Source organism: Notolepis coatsorum (assembly GCF_963971535.1).
Source record: "Notolepis coatsorum genome assembly, chromosome: 6".
In the NCBI taxonomy this organism is placed as follows: domain Eukaryota; kingdom Metazoa; phylum Chordata; class Actinopteri; order Aulopiformes; family Paralepididae; genus Notolepis; species Notolepis coatsorum.
In genome coordinates this window covers 14482578-14507886 of record NC_140170.1, presented here as the reverse complement: position 1 = coordinate 14507886, position 25309 = coordinate 14482578, and the positions used below count along the sequence as shown (strand labels likewise).

The window sequence follows — 25309 nt, the reverse complement described above, 5'->3', positions numbered from 1 at the left end:
CTGTTGAAAAGGGGAGGCACAGGAAAACCTGGCTTCTTGCAGAGCAAAGGCTGTGCTGTCATTGCATCCTCAGTGAGCCTGAAACTGAGTTGCACTTCCTCACCAAATGTGAAAAATATAAATATATTAGAGAAACACATTTAAAAAAAAATTAATAACAAAAGGCTTTCTTGCACTACCAGATACAGAAAAACTACCAGTCCTACTAGGGGAGGACTCAACAAGCTGTGAGCTAGCAGCAGCCTACATGTTGCTGCCTGCCACAAACTGAGGGACAGTGAGTGACAGTCACCTGACATGTTTACACCGTAATATTTGATGTTTTATTTTACAATGATATTTTGTATGTACTTATATCTGCTTGTAATCCATGTTTATGTTTAATATTGCTTTGGCAACATGTAGAAGTACGTCATGCCAATAAAGCCATTTGAATTGAATTTAATTGAATTGAGAGAGAGAGAGACACACACACACACACACAGAGACACACAGAGAGACACACACAGAGATACACACACAGAGACACAGTGAGACACACACAGAGAGACACACACAGAGACACAGAGAGAGACACAGATAGAGATACACAGAGATACACACAGAGAGACACACACAGAGACACAAAGAGACACACAGAGAGACACACACAGATACACAGAGAGAGACACAGATAGAGATACACACACACAGAGACACAGAGAGAGAGACACAGAGAGACACACAGAGACACATAGAGACACACAGAGAGACACACAGAGAGAGACACAGAGACACACAGAGACACAGAGAGAGACACAGAGAGACAGAGATACACAGAGAGACAGAGATACACAGAGAGAGACACAGAGACACACAGAGACACAGAGATACACAGAGAGACAGAGATACACAGAGAGAGACACAGAGAGACACACACAGAGAGACACACACAGAGACACAGAGAGAGACACAGATAGAGATACACACAGAGACACAAAGAGAGACACACACAGAGACACAAAGAGACACACAGAGAGACACAGAGAGACACAAAGAGAGACACACACAGAGACACAAAGAGACACACAGAGAGACACAGAGAGACACAAAGAGAGACACACACAGAGACACAAAGAGACACACAGAGAGACACACACAGAGACACAAAGAGACACACAGAGAGACACACACAGATACACAGAGAGAGACACAGATAGAGATACAGAGAGACACAAAGAGAGACACACACAGAGACACAAAGAGACACACAGAGAGACACACACAGAGACACAAAGAGACACACAGAGAGACACACACAGATACACAGAGAGAGACACAGATAGAGATACACACACAGAGACACAGAGACACAGAGAGACACACAGAGAGACACACACAGAGACACAGAGACACACAGAGACACAGAGAGAGACACAGAGACACAGAGAGATACACAGAGATACACACAGAGACACAGATAGATACACAGAGAGACACACACACAGAGACACAGAGAGACACACACAGAGACACAGAGAGACACAGAGACACAGAGAGACACAGAGAGACACAGAGATACACAGAGAGACACAGAGATACACAGAGAGACACACAGAGACACAGAGAGACACACAGAGACACAGAGACACACAGAGACACAGAGATACACAGAGAGACACAGAGATACACAGAGAGACACACAGAGACACACAGAGAGACACAGATAGACACACACAAAGAGACACAGAGACACATATATACACAGAGAGACACACAGAGAGACACACAGAGAGACACACAGAGACACACAGAGACACACAGAGACACAGAGAGACACACAGAGAGACACAGAGACACAGATATACTCAGAGAGACACAGATAGACACAGAGAGACACAGAGACACAGAGAGACACAGAGAGACACAGAGACACAGAGAGACACACAGAGACACACAGAGACACAGAGAGACACAGAGAGACACAGAGACACACAGAGACACAGAGAGACACAGAGACACAGAGAGACACAGAGACACAGAGACACAGAGAGACACACAGAGACACAGAGACAGAGAGACACACAGACAGACACACACATCATTAGTCTAGGAGAAGGTAGAGAGCAGTAAGTCTAGGAGAAGGTAGACAGCAGTAAGTCTAGGAGAAGGTAGAGAGCAGTAAGTCTAGGAGAAGGTAGACAGCAGTAAGTCTAGGAGAAGGTAGAGAGCAGTAAGTCTAGGAGAAGGTAGAGAGCAGTAAGTCTAGGAGAAGGTAGACAGCAGTAAGTCTAGGAGAAGGTAGAGAGCAGTAAGTCTAGGAGAAGGTAGAGAGCAGTAAGTGGAGGCACTGAGGCAGAGCAGTGGTTGTTGTTGGCGACCGGGATCTCAGATGACAAAGAAGCATAACAACAGGTGTCCATGGCAACAACAACAGCAGGTGTCCATGGCAACGGCAACAACAACAACAACAACAAGTGTCCATGGCAACGACACCCAGTTTCAAACTTCTGCCAGTTTGAACACGCCCCCCATAGGGTCCCTTCTCACTGCAGACCCCGGGGCCCATAATGTGAGCAGTGTGAACAGAACAAAATCACAATTTGACCTTTTCAATTCTGATCTGGGCCACTTTCATACTGTGTGAAATAAATTACCGACCACAGGAAACATATTGTATGTTGTGTTATAGCCATAAGTAATATATTGCTATATTTACAAATAATTACATATGTGTCAGGGTGGGTGGTATTAGTCTAGTGGTGAGAGCTGTGTTTGTATCAGGGTGGGTGGGTGTCTTAGTCTAGTGGTGAAAGCTGTGTTTGTATCAGGGTGGGTGGGTGTCTTAGTCTAGTGGTGAGAGCTGTGTTTGTATCAGGGTGGGTGTCTTAGTCTAGTGGTGAGAGCTGTGTTTGTATCAGGGTGGGTGTCTTAGTCTAGTGGTGAGAGCTGTGTTTGTATCAGGGTGGGTGTCTTAGTCTAGTGGTGAGAGCTGTGTTTGTATCAGGGTGGGTGTCTTAGTCTAGTGGTGAGAGCTGTGTTTGTATCAGGGTGGGTGTCTTAGTCTAGTGGTGAGAGCTGTGTTTGTATCAGGGTGGGTGTCTTAGTCTAGTGGTGAGAGCTGTGTTTGTATCAGGGTGGGTGTCTTAGTCTAGTGATGAGAGCTGTGTTTGTATCAGGGTGGGTGTCTTAGTCTAGTGATGAGAGCTGTGTTTGTATCAGGGTGGGTGTCTTAGTCTAGTGGTGAGAGCTGTGTTTGTATCAGGGTGGGTGTCTTAGTCTAGTGGTCTACAACGTTTTTACTTTAACTTTTTTGTACTTAAGTACATTTCAAAGTAGAAACTTTTTTTTACTTGTACTCACGTGTGTTTTTAGCCAGATACTCTGACTTTTACTCGAGTACGTTTTTGAGACGGTACGGTACCCAATCCATACTTTCACTTAAGTATAATTTCTGGGTACTTTTTACGCCCCTGGCTATAACATAACGTACATGATGTAGCTTTTTTTTCCTGCGGTCGATTAGTACTTTATTTAAGCGATGAGGCCGTGGTGATACACAGCGCATGCCTGCAGGTCGGTAGCAGAGAGAGAGAGCGCTTGCAGCCTGTAGCCGGCAGACAGGAGGAGGGCAGCCAGACAGCAGGGCAGTAGGACAGCCAGACAGCCAGGCAGTAGGACAGCCAGACAGCAGGGCAGTAGGACAGCCAGACAGCAGGGCAGTAGGACAGCCAGACAGCAGGGCAGCCAGACAGCAGGGCAGTAGGACAGCCAGACAGTAGGACAGCCAGACAGTAGGACAGCCAGACAGCAGGGCAGCCAGACAGTAGGACAGGCAGACAGTAGGGCAGCCAGACAGTAGGGCAGCCAGGCAGTAGGACAGCCAGACAGTAGGACAGCCAGACAGTAGGACAGCCAGACAGTAGGGCAGCCAGACAGTAGGGCAGCCAGGCAGTAGGACAGCCAGACAGTAGGACAGCCAGAGAGTAGGGCAGCCAGACAGTAGGGCAGCCAGGCAGTAGGACAGCCAGACAGTAGGACAGCCAGACAGCAGGGCAGTAGGACAGCCAGACAGCAGGGCAGTAGGACAGCCAGACAGCAGGACAGCCAGACAGTAGGACAGCAGGGCAGCCAGACAGTAGGACAGCCAGACAGTAGGGCAGCCAGGCAGTAGGACAGCCAGACAGTAGGACAGCCAGACAGTAGGACAGCCAGACAGTAGGACAGCCAGACAGTAGGACAGCAGGGCAGCCAGACAGTGGGACAGCCAGACAGTAGGACAGCCAGACAGTAGAACAGCCAGACAGTAGGACAGCCAGACAGTAGGACAGCAGGGCAGCCAGGCAGTAGGGCAGCCAGACAGTAGGACAGCAGGGCAGCCAGACAGTAGGACAGCCAGACAGTAGGACAGCCAGACAGTATGACAGCCAGACAGTAGGACAGCAGGGCAGCCAGGCAGTAGGGCAGCCAGACAGTAGGACAGCCAGACAGTAGGACAGCCAGACAGTAGGACAGCCAGACAGCAGGGCAGTAGGACAGCCAGACAGTAGGACAGCCAGACAGTAGGACAGCCAGACAGCAGGGCAGCCAGGCAGTAGGACAGCCAGACAGTAGGACAGCCAGACAGTAGAACAGCCAGGCAGTAGGACAGTAGGACAGCCAGACAGTAGGGCAGCCAGGCAGGAGGGCAGCCAGGCAGGAGGGCAGCCAGGCAGGAGGGCAGCCAGGCAGGAGGGCAGCCAGGCAGCCAGGCAGGAGGGCAGCCAGGCAGGAGGGCAGCCAGGCAGTAGGGCAGCCAGGCAGCCAGGCAGGAGGGCAGCCAGGCAGGAGGGCAGCCAGGCAGGAGGGCAGCCAGGCAGGAGGGCAGCCAGGCAGTAGGGCAGCCAGGCAGCCAGGCAGGAGGGCAGCCAGGCAGGAGGGCAGCCAGGCAGGAGGGCAGCCAGGCAGGAGGGCAGCCAGGCAGGAGGGCAGCCAGGCAGGAGGGCAGCCAGGCAGTAGGGCAGCCAGGCAGTACGGCAGCCAGGCAGTAGGGCAGCCAGTCAGGAGGGCAGCCAGGCAGGAGGGCAGCCAGGCAGTAGGGCAGCCAGGCAGGAGGGCAGCCAGGCAGGAGGGCAGCCAGTCAGGAGGGATCATTGTGAGCCGTTACCTTCTCCTTGCAGCTCCCTCTTGGGCCGCTCTGATCTGGGGTCAGCCGGCGCCAGAGTCTGAATGGGCCTCTGGGGGACGGGCCTCTGGGGGACGGGCCTCTGGGGGACGGGGCCCCTCTGGGGGACGGGGCCCCTCTGGGGGACCACTTTAGCTCCTCTCTGGACGGGGAGCCGAGCGGCGCCGGTGGATGGTCTCACCGGGACGACCGTCTTTGATCTCACCACACTGACTGTTTTCCTAGACGCGACTTTGACAGTCTCACCTGCCGACACACACACACACGCACACACGCACACGCACACGCACACATACACACACACACACACACACACATACACACACACACATACACATACACATACATACACAGCTATCAACAGACACATCAGGCCTCATTCATCAACACACGTCCTGGCGCGACGACACTTTGTTTTCATGTACTACTTAGTGTTGTTGCAGCCGGACTATCGCATATGGCGTCTCAGGCCTTCTGTAGTCGACATGTGTCAACAAATGTACATGTCTGTTGAATTTATGCTGTGCCGTTGTTACTGTAAAAATGTAATGATTGTGATGTTGTTATTATTAATGAGACGTTGAGCTGTATGTGTGTGTCGCTGGAATTTCCCCAAGGGGATTAATAAAGGAATATCTTATCTTATCTTATCTTATCTTATTGGGTGCCAGCCATTAGACGGGGCCCGCTGTAGTCAGGCCAGCTTTCCATTACAAACTTTCACTGTGCGTCACGTTGTTTGTAGAGCTAAACCTATATTTTATATTATAGCTATGGATACAATATCGTGGTCATTTGACAGTAAGAACCCTCCGTTCAAGATGCAAAAACGAGAAAAAAAAATGTCATCGATACGTTCCCGTTTTATACCGTGGTGAATACGAGTGTTATATCGGAATGATCTGGGATCATTCCTGTGAGGCTATTTATAAGGCGCGACGCTAATAACGTTAAATCCATTGGCGTTTCGTCCCTACACACGATACAGTTAAAAATCCAAATGCATATGATCAGTATTATGTTCCATCATGAATGCATGAAAGGGGGTGGGGGTGGAGGGGGTCGTTTCTGATTAATTGATTGCCAATAATGGCATTCGTTATTACCACAACATACGCTGATCTGGGGGATGGCTATGAAATCCTTGCAGGATCAAGCTGAGATTGACGTCAAATTGCTCTTACCTTTGGCCAGTTGGATTCCAAAAAGAATTGTCCAATTATTTGATCGCCATTGATTGATTGATTGATTGATTGATTGATTGATTGATTGATTGATTGATTGAAAACTTTATTAACAGATTGCAGAATGGGTACAATACAGTACAGCTCAATACATACAATTGTTAAGGGGATGCAGACCAGAGAAAGACTTTCATCTTGTTTACATCAGGGTCCCCCATTTTCAATTCATCATAACATATCGCTGCTGGCGGGACAAAACCTCGTAACTCCATTTTATTTTTTTTATCAACTCAGTAGATCATCCTCCATATGTGTGTGTGTGGTTTTACAAAGTCGACACAATGGGAAAGCATTAAACCAATCATCTTTCTAAACCTCGTAACTCTATTCGCCCTCTAATCTGTGTTCGTTTTTTTCATCTGCTGAAAAGTTGGGTTTTTGGAGTTATGAGGTTTTGTCCCGCCAGCAGCGATATATGACATATATGATCTGGTAGATCATATGTCCATTTGGCCCACGCCATAACCCTCTACAGCATAATGAATCCGGCGTCCCCAAAGAGTATTCCATGCGATCTGGTGAAGCCCTCGCTTCAGGCTAACAGAAAAGTCCGCCCGAAGCGTTTTCAGTGTGACACCCGGTCTGCATTCTCGAGACAGCGCCACTACCAGGATCTGACCGGTACTGCACCTTCGGAGTCCCAATATGCCTTTTCCAGGCAAAGTACAGCTCTGTGACATTACATAGGATATTAACTCAATGAGCGCTTAGAGGTTGCTGTTTACCATCTGGTAAGAAGGCCAGCGCTCTGTTCAATGGGGTTAATGCCGGTGTTTGCGAGTGCTAAAACTATATTAAATATGATAGCTATGGATCTAATAAACACGTCGATTGTCAGTGAGTTTCTTCCGGTCAACATGCAAAAAACAGATCATTTCTTCATCCTCACATTTCCGTTTTATACCGTGGCGAATATGAGTATAGTTTGGGTGATTCTGAGTAATCCCAGGAAAAGACGCGAAAACAGCCCTTTAGTGAAATCCAGTTATCACGTTGTCATTTTTCGCCTAATTATCGAATCATCCTGAAATCAACGCTAGATTATCGGTATTATCCTTCCTCATACAAGCATGAAATGTGGTTTAGAGCGGGGCGTGATGTGACCAACGGGACACAGCACACACGCAGGCTTCGATCGCGGGATCAAAATATTGGATCAACACAAGATTGGTAATATATTCCTTACCTTGTCTCTGATGTAATGCAAAAAGAATAATCCAATTATCTGATCGCCATTTCAAGTACTGGTCGCGGAGGTCCGTCCCATGTTATCCGGCATTGCATATGAACGAGGGGGGGGGGGCAGCCTAGTTGATGCATCGTTGTAAGCGCTTGTCTTGCGGGGAATTTTGGCCCCACCCCCACGGCTCAGCTCGGCCCAGAAAACAAACTACATCGTTTCAAATGGAGTGCAATAGTGGCCGCGAGGCGTTAGGCGGTGGCATTGACCGCCTGCGATCTCAGACACATTCAGAACAGCCTGCACAGGCTGCCCCGATGAATTATGAATGGCAACCAAAGGGTTAATATGTAAAAGGTTGAGCGTTGATACAAATACTTAAAAATATTTGTTTGATGGTGAAAAAAGCTGTTTGTGTTTCTGCTTCTGATGGATGAGGCCCAATCAATGTAAACATGTCTGACATAGATTAACTCATTGGACGCCACTCACGAATAATGTCGGGTTAACTCGCCGACGCTTGGGCGCCAAACCCGAGAAAAGTCTGGGTTTTCTATCGTTATTTATTTTATTCGATATTCCCATTCATAATCCATCGAGGGAGCCTGTGTTATCATTGGGAATGAGTCTGAGATCGCAAATGTCCAATACCGCCGCCTGCCGGTATTGCACATCCTTTGAAACTCTCTGGCTTGGGCTGTGCGTCGATCTAAAAAGTCCGGTCCGGGTTTTCCTTGTCGGGCAGGATAAGCGTTTATAACGCATGGATTGAGGAGAATCAAGCACTCCCGGTTCATGTTCTTTGGTGGATTATGTTGGCAACACGATCGACATCAATACTTGGAATGGTGATCAGATAATTGGAATATTCTTTTTGGAGTACATCCTAGTCAAGGTAAGGGCTATATGGTATCAATCTTGCATTGATCCATGAATCCATTCACTGCGATCCGAACGTATGTGTGTGTAAAGTGTGTGTGTAAGGTATTCCGTTGGTGACGATCGAAGCATAGAAAAACCCTTTCATGCATTCATGATGAAACATAATACCGATAATATAGCGTTGATTTCAGATCGATTGTTGATACAGGCGAGAAACGGCGCGGTTTTGAGTGAAATGCACTAAACGCAAAGAAATATTATTTCTTTTTCACAAATTGAATGATAGATACTCGGTGTAAAATGGGCAATAGTATTATATCCATAGCTATGATATATAATATAGTTTGAGCCCTGCAAACATCCCTATACTTTAAAGCGGTGGCCTTCTTACCACACGGTACACAGCGACCTCTGGCGTCCAATGAGTTAAGCAGCATCGTCAACAGTCCCACAAAAAAGTCATCATAATTCATGGCACGAAATATATATATATTTTTTTTTTGCCATATCCCCCAGCGTGTGGCACGCACAGCTCATACAGTACCATCACTCTGATTGGCCGAGGGGGGGTGAGCTCATACAGTACCATCACTCTGATTGGCAGAGGGGCGTGAGCTTATACAGTACCATCACTCCGATTGGCCGGGGGGGGGGGGGGGGGGGGGGTGAGCTCATACAGTACCATCACTCCGATTGGCCGAGGGGGGGTGAGCTCATACAGTACCATCACTCTGATTGGCCGAGGGGAGGGGGGGTGAGCTCATACAGTACCATCACTCTGATTGGCCGAGGGGGGGGTGAGCTCATACAGTACCATCACTCCGATTGGCCGAGGGGAGGGGGGGTGAGCTCATACAGTACCATCACTCTGATTGGCCGAGGGGGCGTGAGCTCATACAGTACCATCACTCCGATTGGCCGAGGGGAGGGGGGGGTGAGCTCATACAGTACCATCACTCTGATTGGCCGAGGGGGTGTGAGCTCATACAGTACCATCACTCTTATTGGCCGAGGGGGGGTGAGCTCATACAGTACCATCACTCTGATTGGCCGAGGGGGGGGTGAGCTCATACAGTACCATCACTCTGATTGGCCGAGGGGAGGGGGGGTGAGCTCATACAGTACCATCACTCTGATTGGTCGAGGGGAGGGGGGGTGAGGTGAGCTCATACAGTACCATCACTCTGATTGGCCGAGGGGGGGTGAGCTCATACAGTACCATCACTCTGATTGGCCGAGGGGAGGGGGGGTGAGCTCATACAGTACCATCACTCTGATTGGCCGAGGGGGGGTGAGCTCATACAGTACCATCACTCTGATTGGCCGAGGGGGGGTGAGCTCATACAGTACCATCACTCTGATTGGCCGAGGGGAGGGGGGGCGAGCTCATACAGTACCATCACTCTGATTGGCCGAGGGGCATGAGCTCATACAGTACCATCACTCTGATTGGCCGAGGGGCATGAGCTCATACAGTACCATCACTCTGATTGGCCGAGGGGAAGGGGGGCGAGCTCATACAGTACCATCACTCTGATTGGCCGAGGGGGTGAGGTCGTCCAGGGGCTCGTCGTAGGACTCGATGGAGTAGACGTGCTCGTAGTCGGGGTCGTTGGTGTTCAGCACCACGCGCAGCCCTGCCGAACACCACACAGAGAACATATATACACATATATACACATATATAACATATATACATAATAGGGGGGTAACGATGCACCAATCCTAAATATATTTTTTTTCCTGGTGTGTATTGTTTTTATCGACCGATAGTCCATTCATGCCGAGTGAATCAGTTCCCCGGGCCACATTTGTGTATTCAAACATTTTTGGGGGAATTAACGGATAGAAAATTTAAATTTTATCGAATCGTGGTCAAACGAAGAGATCTCACGACGCGTCGAATCGTCGCCTGAAGAATCGTAATCGAATCTAATCGTTGTGTGAGGTTGAATCGTTACACCCCTAATACATAACACATCAGGTCAGAGAAGACCCCCCCCCCCCGCCCCACCCCCCTCTCAGCCCACCCCACCCCCCTCAGCCCACCCCACCCCACCCCACCCCGACAAACCTCCCCTGGATGTAGTTGGACCTCTGTGCTTGGTAGAAAGCCTCAGAATAACCACAGCGTCTCACTAAAGCAGGCTCCTCCTCAGTCAGTATATTCAGTTGTTTTAGACCCCGCCTCATTAACCCTCTCAGGTGCACGGCCTCTCGCAGGCCGGGTGGAATTTTGAGGAGGAACCGAACATTCGAACGTGCGTAGTAGCCACGGTTACCGGCCGGCCTACCGCGAGTTCTGGGGGTTTGTTTGGTCGAATTGCGAGAGAACGACACACCCGAGAGGATGTCGTATTGGTCGTAGGGACAGGCGGCGGCGATGACAGGAAACACAGAGACACGAACGGGAGTCCTCCGTTTTCTGACGTGAGAAAACCACCCGGTGTGCCAGAGGACTCGGTGTCACCTCGTTAGGACAGACGGACACGCGGACACACGGACAGACGGACGGAGAGACGTAACGGTGAAAAGGAGCGACAGACAGACAGACGGACACACTCACCCTCCTCCCGCTTCCGGGCTGCCAGCGGGAGATCTGGGATTGGCCGAGCCCTGACCGAGGGGCGGGTCTGAGTGCCTGGGGCTGAACCTGAGAGGATGGGGGGGGGGGGGGGGTTACCGGGGGAACGGGAGAGGGGACAGGGGCCGAGGACGTGAGACAGGACAGAAGAGGACGGAGGAGAGGGCCAGGGAGCCCGGGGAGGACATTCTGACAGTGAAACATTTTGACACACTGAGGCTTTAAAGCTGCTGTAAGTGGTTTAAAGGGGAGATGAAGCATAGCGATATAAACATAGTCATAGCATCAAATTAGTATTTAGATAAACCACAGAAAGAATCACGTTATAAAAATAAGGCGTTTCTAAGAAAAAACGATTTGTTATGTCCATTTATGTAGCATTTATGAACATGTGCGCCGCCATTTTGTTGCTGACGTCACGGTGTTGGTTTGGTCTGGCTCCTGGTTTACACTGCTGGTTAGCTGCCTAGTAAACATGGAGTGTCTTGAAGGTCAGTCAGTAAATGCAACGTTGCCTACCAAACAACGGGACCGCGTGGTTCTTTTTGTATTGCTCCCGGCTGTTCAAACTAATTTTACCATGTGAAAGAGAGAGGAAAGTTGGTTCATTTCCACAAACTACCAGTGAAAAAAACAGTGTTGTTGGCACGTTGGCTCAGGCTGGCTGCACTCAAGCTGCGCGATCAGCCTGTTGCACAGGGAATGAAGATCTGCAGCGAACACTTCATTGCCTCGGATTATGTTGTTGAGGGTGGGAGGTTTGTCCAGAAGACCACTAATCAGCTGAAGCCCGATGCGGTTCCCTCGGTCTTCGACAGACAGACCGGCCCAGGCAGTTCAACCAGCGTCGCGGAGCATTTAGCGTTCTGGCTACCTAGCTACGGTTCAGCTAACTAGCCTAATGCAGCATTTAGCATGCTGGCTACCTAGCTACTGTTCAGCTAACTAGCCTAATGCAGCATTTAGCGAGCTGGCTACCTAGCTACGGTTCAGCTAACTAGCTACATGCAGCATTTAGCGTGCTGGCTACCTAGCTACGGTTCAGCTAACTAGCTACATGCAGCATTTAGCGTGCTGGCTACCTAGCTATGGTTCAGCTAACTAGCTACATGCAGCATTTAGCGATCTGGGTTAGCCGGCTAGTTGGCTTTGAATCCCGGCTAGGTAGCCAGCACGCTAAATGCTGCATGTAGCTAGTTAGCTGAACCGTAGCTAGGTAGCCAGCACGCTAAATGCTGCATGTAGCTAGTTAGCTGAACCGTAGCTAGGTAGCCAGCACGCTAAATGCTCCGCAACGCTGGTTGAACTGCCTGGGCCGGTCTGTCTGTCGAAGACCGAGGGAACCGCATCGGGCTTCAGCTGATTAGTGGTCTTCTGGACAAACCTCCCACCCTCAACAACATAATCCGAGGCAATGAAGTGTTCGCTGCAGATCTTCATTCCCTGTCCAACAGGCTGATCCGCTGATCGTGCCGCTTGAGTGCAGCCAGCCAACGTGCCAACAACACTGTTTTTTTCACTGGTAGTTTGTGGAAATGAACCAACTTTCCTCTCTCTTTCACACGGTAAAATTAGTTTGAACAGCCGGGAGCAATACAAAAAGAACCACCGCGGTCCCGTTGTTTTTTAGGCAACGTTGCATTTACTGACTGACCTTCAAGACACTCCATGTTTACTAGCAGCTAACCAGCAGTGTAAACCAGGAGCCAGACCAAACCAACACCGTGACGTCAGCAACAAAATGGCGCCGCCCATGGCGAAAACAGGGAAATTACATTTGAGTTTTCAGACAAATAAGCAGGATTTCACATTTGATTATAGGACCCTGTCTTACCCAGGGTACACAACAAACAAACTAGGCTCATATTGTTCAATGCTTCATCTCCCCTTTAACTAAGTGGTGTTTTATTATTTTTGTTCAAATAAGTGTTAAATAGCTCTACATTCTGACAGCCATCACTGATATAGAGTGTCTGGTCAGTAACATGGGTCTCCCAGTCCCTCTGCTCTGCAGTAAACAGAGAATACAGTACATGTTCTGGTATCCCATTCCCACTTCATCCAATCAGGAGAGAGAACCCTATTTGTACTTATTTCAAGAAATCTTGCCAAGCCAAAATTGCTGGCAGATTATTTTACTTGTTTCAAGGACACATTTGCGTAAAAACGTCTTATTTTCTCTCCTGATTGGATAAAGTGACAACAGTTTACTGTGTTTACTGCAGAGCAGAGGGACTGAGAGACCCATGTTACTGACCAGACACACTATATCAGTGATGGCTGTTTACTGCAGAGTGGAGGGACTGAGAGACCCATGTTACTGACCAGACACTCTATATCAGTGATGGCTGTTTACTGCAGAGCAGAGGGACTGAGAGACCCATGTTACTGACCAGACACTCTATATCAGTGATGACTGTTTACTGCAGAGTGGAGGGACTGAGAGACCCATGTTACTGACCAGACACTCTATATCAGTGATGGCTGTTTACTGCAGAGTGGAGGGACTGGGAGACCCATGTTACTGACCAAACACTCTGTATCAGTGATGACTGTTTACTGCAGAGTGGAGGGACTGGGAGACCCATGTTACTGACCAGACACTATATCAGTGATGGCTGTTTACTGCAGAGTGGAGGACCATGTTACTGACCAGACACTCTATATCAGTGATGGCTGTTTACTGCAGAGCAGGAGGGACTGTGAGACCCATGTTACTGACCAGACACTCTATATCAGTGATGGCTGTTTACTGCAGAGCAGGAGGGACTGGGAGACGCATGTTACTGACCAGACACTCTGTATCAGTGATGGCTGTTTACTGCAGAGTGGAGGGACTGGGAGACCCATGTTACTGACCAGACACTCTATATCAGTGATGGCTGTTTACTGCAGAGTGGAGGGACTGGGAGACCCCAGACACTCTATATCAGTGATGGCTGTTTACTGCAGAGTGGAGGGACTGGGAGACCCATGTTACTGACCAGACACTCTATATCAGTGATGGCTGTTTACTGCAGAGTGGAGGGACTGGGATACCCATGTTACTGACCAGACACTCTATATCAGTGATGACTGTTTGCTCCAGAGTGGAGGGACTGGGAGACCCATGTTACTGACCAGACACTCTGTATCAGTGATGGCTGTTTACTGCAGAGTGGAGGGACTTGGAGACCCATGTTACTGACCAGACACTCTATATCAGTGATGTCTGTTTACTGCAGAGTGGAGGGACTGGGAGACCCATGTTACTGACCAGACACTCTATATCAGTGATGACTGTTTACTGCAGAGTGGAGGGACTGGGAGACCCATGTTACTGACCAGACACTATATCATTGATGGCTGTTTACTGCAGAGTGGAGGGACTGGGAGACCCATGTTACTGACCAGACACTATATATCAGTGATGACTGTTTACTGCAGAGTGGAGGGACTGGGAGACCCATGTTACTGACCAGACACTATATATCAGTGATGGCTGTTTACTGCAGAGTGGAGGGACTGGGAGACCCATGTTACTGACCAGACACTATATCATTGATGGCTGTTTACTGCAGAGTGGAGGGACTGGGAGACCCATGTTACTGACCAGACACTATATATCAGTGATGACTGTTTACTGCAGAGTGGAGGGACTGGGAGACCCATGTTACTGACCAGACACTCTATATCAGTGATGACTGTTTACTGCAGAGTGGAGGGACTGGGAGACCCATGTTACTGACCAGACACTATATCATTGATGGCTGTTTACTGCAGAGTGGAGGGACTGGGAGACCCATGTTACTGACCAGACACTCTGTATCAGTGATGACTGTTTACTGCAGAGTGGAGGGACTGGGAGACCCATGTTACTGACCAGACACTCTGTATCAGTGATGGCTGTCGGATTGTAGAGCTATTACTTTAACAAACAAATAAATTACCACTTACAGCACCTTTAACCCTTTCACTACCACCCTACAGTAGGTTAACCTTCCACTACCACACTACAACCGTCTGTCGTGATGTAGTGAAAGGGTTAACCTGCTGCAGTGTGGCGGTGAAAGGGTTAACCCGTTGTCACGTGGCAGTGAAAGGGTTAACACCGCCACTAAACCCCAAGCCACCAACCAGAGCCGACAGCCACAGACGGTCCGACACAGAGACACCAAACTCCCACGAGGCACGAGAACAGAGTTCAGGGCCTGTGCTGCGTTTATCAAGTATCTTTAAAAGTAGCTGATCTGATCTGAGAGCAGCTCATGAATCACAGCGGGCCGCGTTTGGAGTTACGAGACCCGAGTGCTGGTCCTAGATCAGTGCACCTACTCTTAGATAGCACGATAAACACGGGGGGGGCCCAGGACTCAAGCTGCCGACTCGCACTTGAGTCGCACTTGAGTTGCAAATTTACTGACTTGAGACTTGACCCGCACTGACCTAACCTGACCTGACCTGCACTGCCCTGCCCTGACCTGACCCGCACTGACCTGACTTGACCCACACTGCACTGACCTGATCTGACCCGCACTGACCTGACCTGATCTGACCCGCACTGACCTGACCTGCACTGCCCTGCCCTGACCCGCACTGACCTGACTTGACCCACACTGCCCTGACCTGAATTGACCTGACCTGACCCGCACTGCCCTCACCTGACCTGACCTGACCCGCACTGCCCTCACCTGACCTGACCTGACCCGCACTGACCTGACCCACACTGTACAGTACTCTTTCATATTCTGCATATTATAGCATTCGTTAAGTTTCCGACAGACTATAGTGTTTGTGAGAGGTTTTTCCAGAGATTTTGGTAATATTTTAGCGATGTGAACTGTAAAATCACCCAGGAAATCAATGCTTGCTTGAGCTCACGCGGCACGCCGACGCTGTTTGCCGAGCCACAATTGACGTATTTATTTAGCGAATGCAATGTTTTCAAATAGCCACATTGATGTATTTATTTTATTCATTACTGGGTCATATTCTATATAATATATTTCATTTTATCGGCCCAGAATGGCGATGAGTGTGACCGGGTCGCTGCGGCCCGCATGGCCCAGAGATGAACCTTCCCGCCGGCAGGCCTGTATTAGCTGAACTAGCTCCCATGCTAGTGCTGGCTAACAACAAGGCTAGCACTGGCTAACAACAAGGCTAGCGCTGGCTAACAACAAGGCTAGCGCTGGCTAACAACACGGCTAGCACTGGCTAACAACACGGCTAGCGCTGGCTAACAACAAGGCTAGCGCTAGCTAACAACACGGCTAGCGCTGGCTAACAACAAGGCTAGTGCTGGCTAACAACAAGGCTAGCGCTGGCTAACAACAAGGCTAGCGCTGGCTAACAACAAGGCTAGCACTGGCTAACAACAAGGCTAGCGCTGGCTAACAACATGGCTAGCACTGGCTAAAAACAAGGCTAGTGCTGGCTAACAACAAGGCTAGCACTGGCTAACAACAAGCTAGCCAAAGACCCAGAGATTGAGACCAACCCCCTCCCGTGTGAGATGCCCAGAGATGAACCTTCCAGCCCTTCATACATGTTTATCTTCAAGTTCAATTTCAACAAGTTCAAGTGCAACTACATATGAAGAATAATAACAATAATAATGATGATAATCATACACATATTTTATATCATCGGAAAACCCTAGTTGTTAGCTTAAAAATGGTACCAAATATGAGGTACTTTGAAATACCCAGTAACTAATGATCTATCACAAACCGATGCAAGTTGATGTTCAGTGATTTTCTAAATGGGCCTGCAGTAGTAGGACGGTTTTATAGAGTATTAACTCTTTGCCCGCCAAACCCGAGAAAAGTCGGGTTTCGCCGCCAACGGTTGAGCGTCAAACCCGACTTTTCTCAGGTTTTGATCCTTTGATATTTTTCCTTTGATCCCAGGTTCTAAACACTCACCTGGAGCTCCCTGGGTCTCCCTGGCACATCTGCTTACGTTGGAATTGCAATGACGATCGAATCTCGCCAGGTGGCAGTATCGCCTACCTTTTTAACTGGGATAGTTTAGTGTGGGGAGTGTCTGTCCTGATTCCTGTCCGTCCTGATTCCCACTGAGGGGAAGGAGTTCTTGCAGAGCAATCGCTCTGAGATGTTCTCGCCTCAAACCTATCGTTTCCCGTACACACATACACAGGAGTAATCGTGATCGCGATGGGATCACTGGGGATTATTCTTTTTGGAATAACTTCTGGCTAAGGTAAGGTCTATTCTATGTCTATTTTACCGCACCTAAAACATGTTTTTGTAGCGATCACAATGTCGTATTTTACCAGACCTAAAACATGCTTTTGGTAACGATCGCAGTTTTGAGTTGAAACGACCCCCCCCCCCTCCTTGATGATTTTGTGAAGACACAAATGTACATGGTATATACCTTTGATTTGGAAATATTTGGAGTTTCAGGCGAGCAACCCGAATGATTTATGCAAAGCAAACTGGTCTCTACATCAACCAGAAAAAGACCCAGGTGATGTGCATCAATGCCCCAACAGCACCTCCAATCACCATCGATGGAGAGGCGTTGGAATGTGTAGAAGACTTTACATACCTCGGAAGCCTCATAAGCAGTGAAAGTGGAACGCAAAAAGACATCAAGACGCGTCTCAACAAAGCAAGAGGTGCTTTCAGCCAACTTCGCAACATCTGGAAGTCTAAACAATATAGCCTTAAAACCAAACTCCGGCTCTACAACAGCAATGTTAAGTCTGTCCTGCTATATGGCTCTGAGTGCTGGAGAGTAACAAAACAGGATATGAGAAAGGTTGACGTCTTCCACAATAGCTGCTTACGTAGGATCTGCAACATCTTTTGGCCAATTAGAATCTCGAATGAGGAACTTTATAAGAAGACAGGCAGCTTGCATATGTCCCTTGAGATAAGGAGACGGAGGTTAAGATGGCTCGGCCATGTATTGAGGATGCCCAATGAAAGGTTACCCAAAGTTGCCAGTTGGGAAGAGAAAGAGGGGCAGACCAAAGAACACCTGGCGAAGGACAGTGATGATGGAGCTGAAGGAGATGGGTCTTTCCTGGGACGAAGCGCAGGCCAAAGCACGAGACAGGATTCAGTGGCAGTGTATGATTGCGGCCTTATGCCCCAACCATGGGACGAAGAGGATAAGTAAAGTAAGTAAGTAACCCGAAAGATTTGGGCATAATGCATATAACGCGTCATATCTCGCGATTTATGAAAAAATACTGGATTATTTTAGAAAGCGGCGATGTTTAGCGTGTATTAGTGCACAAACTACAGTATGTAGAAATTAACTGGTTAGTCAGTGTTGCACCATGAACAATGCCTGTCAAATGAGCCATACTATTGTCTCCATAGCTTTAATACAGAACACACGATGGGTCCGCAAACATCGCTAAAATGGTCAATAACGCTGGCATCAGTGAGTAAAGATGGGAAAAGAGCGTGGCGGTCAATGAGTTAAGGGGTTATTAAAGGGAACTGCATTATTATAGGTTTAATGTTTTATATAATATGTGGCTCGGGAGGTAGAGCAGGCGTCTGGTAATCCAGAGTTTCCCCGGTTCGATTCCCGCTCCTCCCGGGCAGCGTGTCGAAGTGTCCTTGAGCAAGTGACACTTAACCCCTAACTGCTCCTGATGAGCAGGTCGGCACCTTGCACGGTCGCCTCCGCCGTCGGTGTGTGAATGTGTGAGTGAACGGGTAAAAATGTGAGGAACAAATTGTAAAGCGCTTTGGATAAAAGAGTTATATAAATGCACCATTTACCATTTATGCAATATATTATATGTTTAATATTAGAATTTGCATCATGATTTAATATAAAATAGGGGTAAGAACAAGACAGTACTACATGATCATGTCAGCATCGTCCGCTGCTGGAGAATAGACCTATTTGCTGTTTACAAACATACCGTGTTTCAGCCAATCAGCGATACCAACTGAGTCACGTGACTTAAGGCGCTCCCATAGTCCAGCAGACTGTACACAGAGCAGACTCCGCGGAGGTCCGCGCGGCTATTTGAGCTTTGATCTCAGCGGACAGCAGACCCACAGGTGCGAAGCTCCTATTTCCTGACGCGTGGACATCCGCGCCGCTGACTTGGTGTCACACAAAACGCTGCTCGGCGTTTTGGTTGACATCGAACTGCATTAAATGTGACACTGCGCGAGCGATTGGTGGCGCGAGGAGAGAGATGAGCCCGTGAAGCGCGCTCTCTCTCTCTCTCTCTCTCTCTCTCTCTCTCTCTCTCTCTGTCTCTCTCTCTCTCTCTCTCTCTCTCCCTCTCCCTCTCTCTCTCTCCCGCTGATGTTCCCTCTGATCTGCCAGTACAGTAGAACAGACAGAATTGTGGGAAATGTAGTAAAACTGGTGCGAGAAATGTAGGAAATAGACCGCGGACGTCCGCTGAGATCTGCTCGACTATGAAAGCTCAAAGAGCCGCGCGGACCTCCGCGGAGTCTGCTCTGTGTACAGTCTGCTCGACTACGGGAGCGCCTTGAGTCGCCCCCTACCTGCGCGAGCTGCTGCGCTAGAAGAAGTACGACGGGGCTCTATGGAGAAACCATGCCACTCCCCTGACTAAAAGTTGCTTAGAACGAAAACGGCTGGATGTCATTTAGCCAAATCAGCAGCACGGCTGTGAGTGTTGAGTCTTTCACCTTTTACACATCTAGCTTTGGCACGGATCGATGGTTTAGATCGCTAGCGTGGCTAACAAATGCAAATAATACTGTATAGTCTGCTGCCCCGCTGTTGTGACCAGGATTACGCCCCTTTGCCCCCCGCTGAAGCGCTGCGCACACCGAGTCTGACGGGGACGGAGAACAGGTCTATGAAGAGGCAGAACCGGAAGGGTTGTTGGTTCCAAGTCTCTGCTTCTAGTGCTTAATCTCTTAAGCCTGACGGGACCGGTACCGGTCCCAAAATGACATCACGTCATGAATCAAGTTCTCCAGAATTGTCGCACTGGACTCACAGAGAGGACTGAGGTCCAGGGACAGAGAGAGAGAGTTCTGACCCACAGAGAGGACTGAGGTCCAGGGACAGAGAGAGAGAGTTCTGACCCACAGAGAGGACTGAGGTCCAGGGACACAGAGAGAGAGAGAGTTCTGACCCACAGAGAGGACTGAGGTCCAGGGACACAGAGAGAGAGAGAGTTCTGACCCACAGAGAGGACTGAGGTCCAGGGACACAGAGAGAGAGAGAGTTCTGACCCACAGAGAGGACTGAGGTCCAGGGACAGAGAGAGAGAGAGAGTTCTGACCCACAGAGAGGACTGAGGTCCAGGGACAGAGAGAGAGAGAGAGAGAGTTCTGACCCACAGAGAGGACTGAGGTCCAGGGACACAGAGGGTTTCTCCCACAGACAGGCAAACTAAACGGAAGTGGGTCAATAACGATTAGCGTGACAAAATAAGATTATACAAATAAAATAAAAACTCCCAAAGGGACCGGGAGACCTGAGCATCGGGGACTGGACCGCTGCGCCTCTCGCTGTATTGAATTAAAGACCTGGTTTTGTGTATAAAGACACAAACATGGTCGCCAAAAAAACGAAAACAAACCACCCCAAAAAACTAAAACACTTAGGAGAAAATAGCAGAGATTACGGGCAAATGGCCCAACATTACACAGTCCGGTGAGAGTACATCAAAGTGATTGAATAAAACTGGGGAAGAACATGAGCCAGCGACGTGGTTCAAACGATGGTGTGTCTCTGTGTGTACAGTGTGTGTCTCTGTGTGTACAGTGTGTGCCGTGTGTGTCTCTGTGTGTAGAGTAGTGCTGTGGGGGGACTCTGGCAGGGCTGTACGCTAAGCTTTTTCACTAGGGGCACACTTGCCCCTAAATGAGAAATTTAGGGGCACAGAATATTTTTTAGGGGCACATTTTTAAATAACAATTTTACCATTTAAGTGCGTTTGTTTTCAGGTTTGTATCTTTTATAATGAACCAACTGAGAAAGTGTGTAAATCACTAATAGAACAAAAACAACAAACTGTGTGTGTGTGCACGATTGTAGTGCTCCTTGAATGAGATCACCACAACACACACACCATTGCATTAATCAGGAGGACAAGAAACTATGCATACCTTTGTTTCACAATGAAAAGTGCTTTATAAATAAAATGAATTATTATTATTGTAAATAACCCCATGAAAGCTTTATTATTTTTATGGGTAATTACCCGCTTCATATTTGTGATGTTACTGGTTTCAGGGTGTGCCTAAAGTGATCAATGTGTTGGGCCGCTTATAGAGATCTATGCCAAATTAATGTTTATGTACAGTATATCCGGGACTTTCCTTTTATAAGAATTGAGAGGCCTACTACGGTATTTGTATATGTGACCTTTATTTTGAAAACAGTGTTGCGACGCAACCTTGTTTAAGTTTGCGCTTTTGACAGTGAAATGTTCAGTTCAACTTACCTCGAAGGAAAGACTCTAATCAAAAAGGTTTAATGGACCTGTATGAGGCCATAGCTCTTACGGTGGGACTTTATAGAAGAGGAATGTAATACTATGCAAAACGAGAAATAAACAGTGATTTTACCAGCAGTAAGTTGCAAGCCACTTTCATACGGGGAACCGTGACAATTATTAGTATTATCTTATTTGTATATTGTCTCATTATTAGATAGATAGGTTGATACTTTATTGATCCCCGGAGGAACATTTAAGTAGACAGTATTTAAGTATTGAAAAACGTCCTAATAGTGGGCGACTCACCTAATGCATGGCTGAACTGAACGTTAGAAGTGTCCGTGTCCGCGTCAATCATCACTGCCAGATCCGACTTAATTTCACCGGCTATGGTCTCTTATCATCTCTCCACATCGGACGTGGTTGTCATAAGATGGACTGATATCCGCTCTGTTCTTCTTGCAGAGCAAAATTAGCGGCTTAAACTTATTGAAATGAAGTTCTTCTTTGTCGATGTAACATTCAGTTTCGATTCGATGGTTCGCTAGGAATTATGGGATTTGGTGTTGGATGTATGGACTCTACGCAGGCAGGACATGGTATTTAATCGCACGATAGACTACAACTACCAAGTTGCGTGGCCCAGATTCACTTCACACGCAAATCTTTTTTTCCACACAGGCTATCGCAGTAAGTTCATTCATTGCCAACAGATTTTTTCATAGCACCGCGACATTATGTCGCACTGTACAGCCCTGGTTGTAGGCTAATGTTTTACTATTTTTTTTATCCAATTTGTATGGATTAATTTAGGAGTGAAATGGGAATGAAGGGTTGAAATCACTACTCGCAAGGTTGCCCCCAAATATTATTGTCCACTCGCACAGGCCAAATTAAGGGGCAATTTGCGATAATCTCGTCGCAGTGTACAGCCCTGTCTGGTACAGTGTGTTGCTTGCCACGGTTTAGACCATGTATACCATCATCACTATTACTACTGGCTGATTGAATCCTGCCATCATAACTATTATCATTATCACTGTTATCACTTGTACCCCCCCCCTCCCCCATGCTGCTATGACACCTGAATCTCCCTCAAGGATATCAATAAAGGAACACTTTTGATTATTTAGTGATATTCAGGAGATTATCAGTCAAATGTTTCTCATGTACAAAGAAGAATGGTCTGTTTATTATAGTATAAAGAAAGATGTTACGTATAATTTAAACAAAAGACAAAGATCCCTATGTGCACAGATTTGGTCAGGGACATCACCGCTAGTCCTAGAGACCAGCAGGTTTAATGAGGAGGACAGACATCACCACTAGTCCTAGAGACCAGCAGGTTTAACCTGTTAATCTGTAGACCGTTTTCGCCTAAAGTTACATGCCTAAGTAAATGGAAGATTGCTCGACTTCTGCAAGGTCAATTTGCATGTTCTTGGTATCTAGGAACATCTAGGGACCCGGGGGAATGTATTTCCAGTGTCAGAAATATTGTGTCTGTTACTAGTAATTATTCAATTGTAATGAATAAATTAATTATGATTAATTATGATTTCTGATTTTGATGATGATGATCAAAAATTGATACGGGTAGGAGAAAATGCTCACTGAGCTCATTCACCACCTTATTGAGATCATGTGTACAAAAAATCTAAGCAAATGAACCACGGGAAGATGATTAAACAGAAGGATTTGTAGATACAGTAATTAATGATAATCGACTTTAATTATAAATTCATATTTGACCTTGAATTTGACCTTGACCTTATTATGGCCAAATCATACATCTATGGATAGGGAAAATGCTCCTCTTTCCAATGGCAGGGTTGAATCTGGATTTAGTCATTTCTTGCTTTTTACGATAATTAGCATTTTCCGATACATTTGTATTTCCGATAAATCGTATAAAACATCGGTAAAAATGAAAATATACACTTTGACACTTTTTTTGATAGGGTTATGGTCTTTACTCTTGGCTACACATTTTTTTATTTAAAAACATTGACCTCTTAACATCCAAGGGCCCACATGTGGACGATTCTTTGCTGACCTCTAGTGGCGCGGGTGTGCATTTCTTTTAATACAATATATAGATAGAATTAAAGCCCTATGTGTTGCCTGTCGATTGCCCTTTTAGGTGACAAGATCCGCTCAGCGGTTCTCGAGTTACATGCCGATATGTGAGGCGTGCCCCAAAGTACGCAAAAGTACACATTACCACCCCCGACTCCCGGGGCTCTAGCTCCGTCAATCATTTGGCGATCTCGAAAATCTTTGCACAGGGTTGTAGCCAATGAGTGTGGATTTCCAATGATAGACCATGATATGATAATTGGGGATCTAATACGGTCTCTATTGATCGATTTATGATAGACCAGCAGGTTTAATGCCACCTAGAGGACAGACATCACCACTAGTCCTAGAGACTGGCAGGTGTAATGCCACCTAGAGGAGGACATACTTTGTTTGGTGTCTGAGTTAGAGGTGCAATTGAGAATGAGGTTCACCTTTTGTTTTAATGTCCTGTTTACGAGGACATAAGGGAAGAAGAAGAAGAAGAAGAAGTATTTATGTGTCATGCAGTTTAACACACACATGTGAGATGGGCGACACACAGGAACACACACACACATGCATTGGGTCGCCCATGAAATGTCTCTCTGCACTTGAACCATCCCGTCGTCCTTCCCCCCCCCAAGGACCGATCCAAGTGCTCCTGTCCGTCTGTGTCAGGGAACGCGACAGCGTCAGCGATCTGTTGTGCATGTTTTTCCATTGGGTTTATCTTATCGGGGGGACCCTTGCGAGCACAGAGGGGCAGAACATGCAAACTCCACACAGAAAGGCCTGGGAGATACCCCACCTGGGTACCTGGCAACGAGGAAACCTGGTCCCCAAGCGGGAATGGAACCCTGGACCTTCTAGCTGTGAAGCGACAGTTTTAACCACTACACCACCCTGCCGGGAAGTACTTTTTAGTAAAATGTCCTGCATGTATGTTGATTTTCTTGAGCTGGATGAACATGAACAACTCGCTTCAGGAAGGGAACCTTTTTTGTACCAGTTTTTTTTTATTTGTCAAGCTTAGAGAGAGAAGACGGAATACTTTGTGTAAGAGCGAGCTGTAATCTGTCTTTATGTAATCCGTATTTAGATCATGAAATGTAATGTGATCATGGAACCCCGCTACAGTATTCTTGGTGTCTTACATAAACACACGAGGGCACTTTGTGAGCGTGCCACGGAAATAAAATAATCAATCAATCAGTCAATCAGTCTGAGTGACATGGCACTACGCAGCGCCTGGGCGCTAACACGAGGCACATTAAATGTGTTGGTAATGAACGTGTTCACCACAGACCGTACTGCAGCAGCATGTCATATATTATATTATGTGACTGAGGCTACGTTTAGACGGAGAGAGTCTGAACAGAAACCGCAAAAGTCGTCTTGCGGCCTCACTTTTAATGTTGCGTTTAGACTAGCGTTTTGGGATGGAATTCTACGTGCAGACGAGGCTGAAAGACTCGAGACGACGGAGCCCCGCTGTCACACGATTGGCGCAGATGTCACATGACCAGAAACGTCAGTGGCCAATCAGATCGCCTCAGGTCGTTGAGACAACCAGACGTGCTGTGAAGACCCGCCATACTCTGCCTCTGATTCGCAGACTGTGGGTGGGGGAATGTGATTGGACCAAAGCAGAGTCACTCACAGACAGTGGCTCCAGTCACTAATAGTTGTGATAGCCGCGGGACAGATTCTTGTGTATTTAAAAGTACTGCCAATGTAGCCTTCAGGTGATCGCCATGGATAGAATCAGACATGCTTTGTTTACGCTTCTAGGCTACTGGCGCATGCC

General features: G+C 47.7%; 1 protein-coding gene across 1 annotated transcript in view; it reads right to left on the bottom strand.

Moving 5' to 3' along the window:
* The window catches only part of LOC311229384 (uncharacterized protein), a gene marked incomplete at its 5' end in the record, with an annotated part of 210927 nt that overhangs the window by 8969 nt on the left and 176649 nt on the right, over nucleotides 1-25309 (bottom strand). Inside the window, 3 exons of the mRNA XM_084315472.1 lie at nucleotides 5126-5389; nucleotides 9976-10086; nucleotides 11016-11102. Of these exons, the coding sequence (XP_084171598.1) occupies nucleotides 5126-5389; nucleotides 9976-10086; nucleotides 11016-11102 (462 nt within the window). The remainder of the gene's footprint in view (nucleotides 1-5125; nucleotides 5390-9975; nucleotides 10087-11015; nucleotides 11103-25309) is intronic.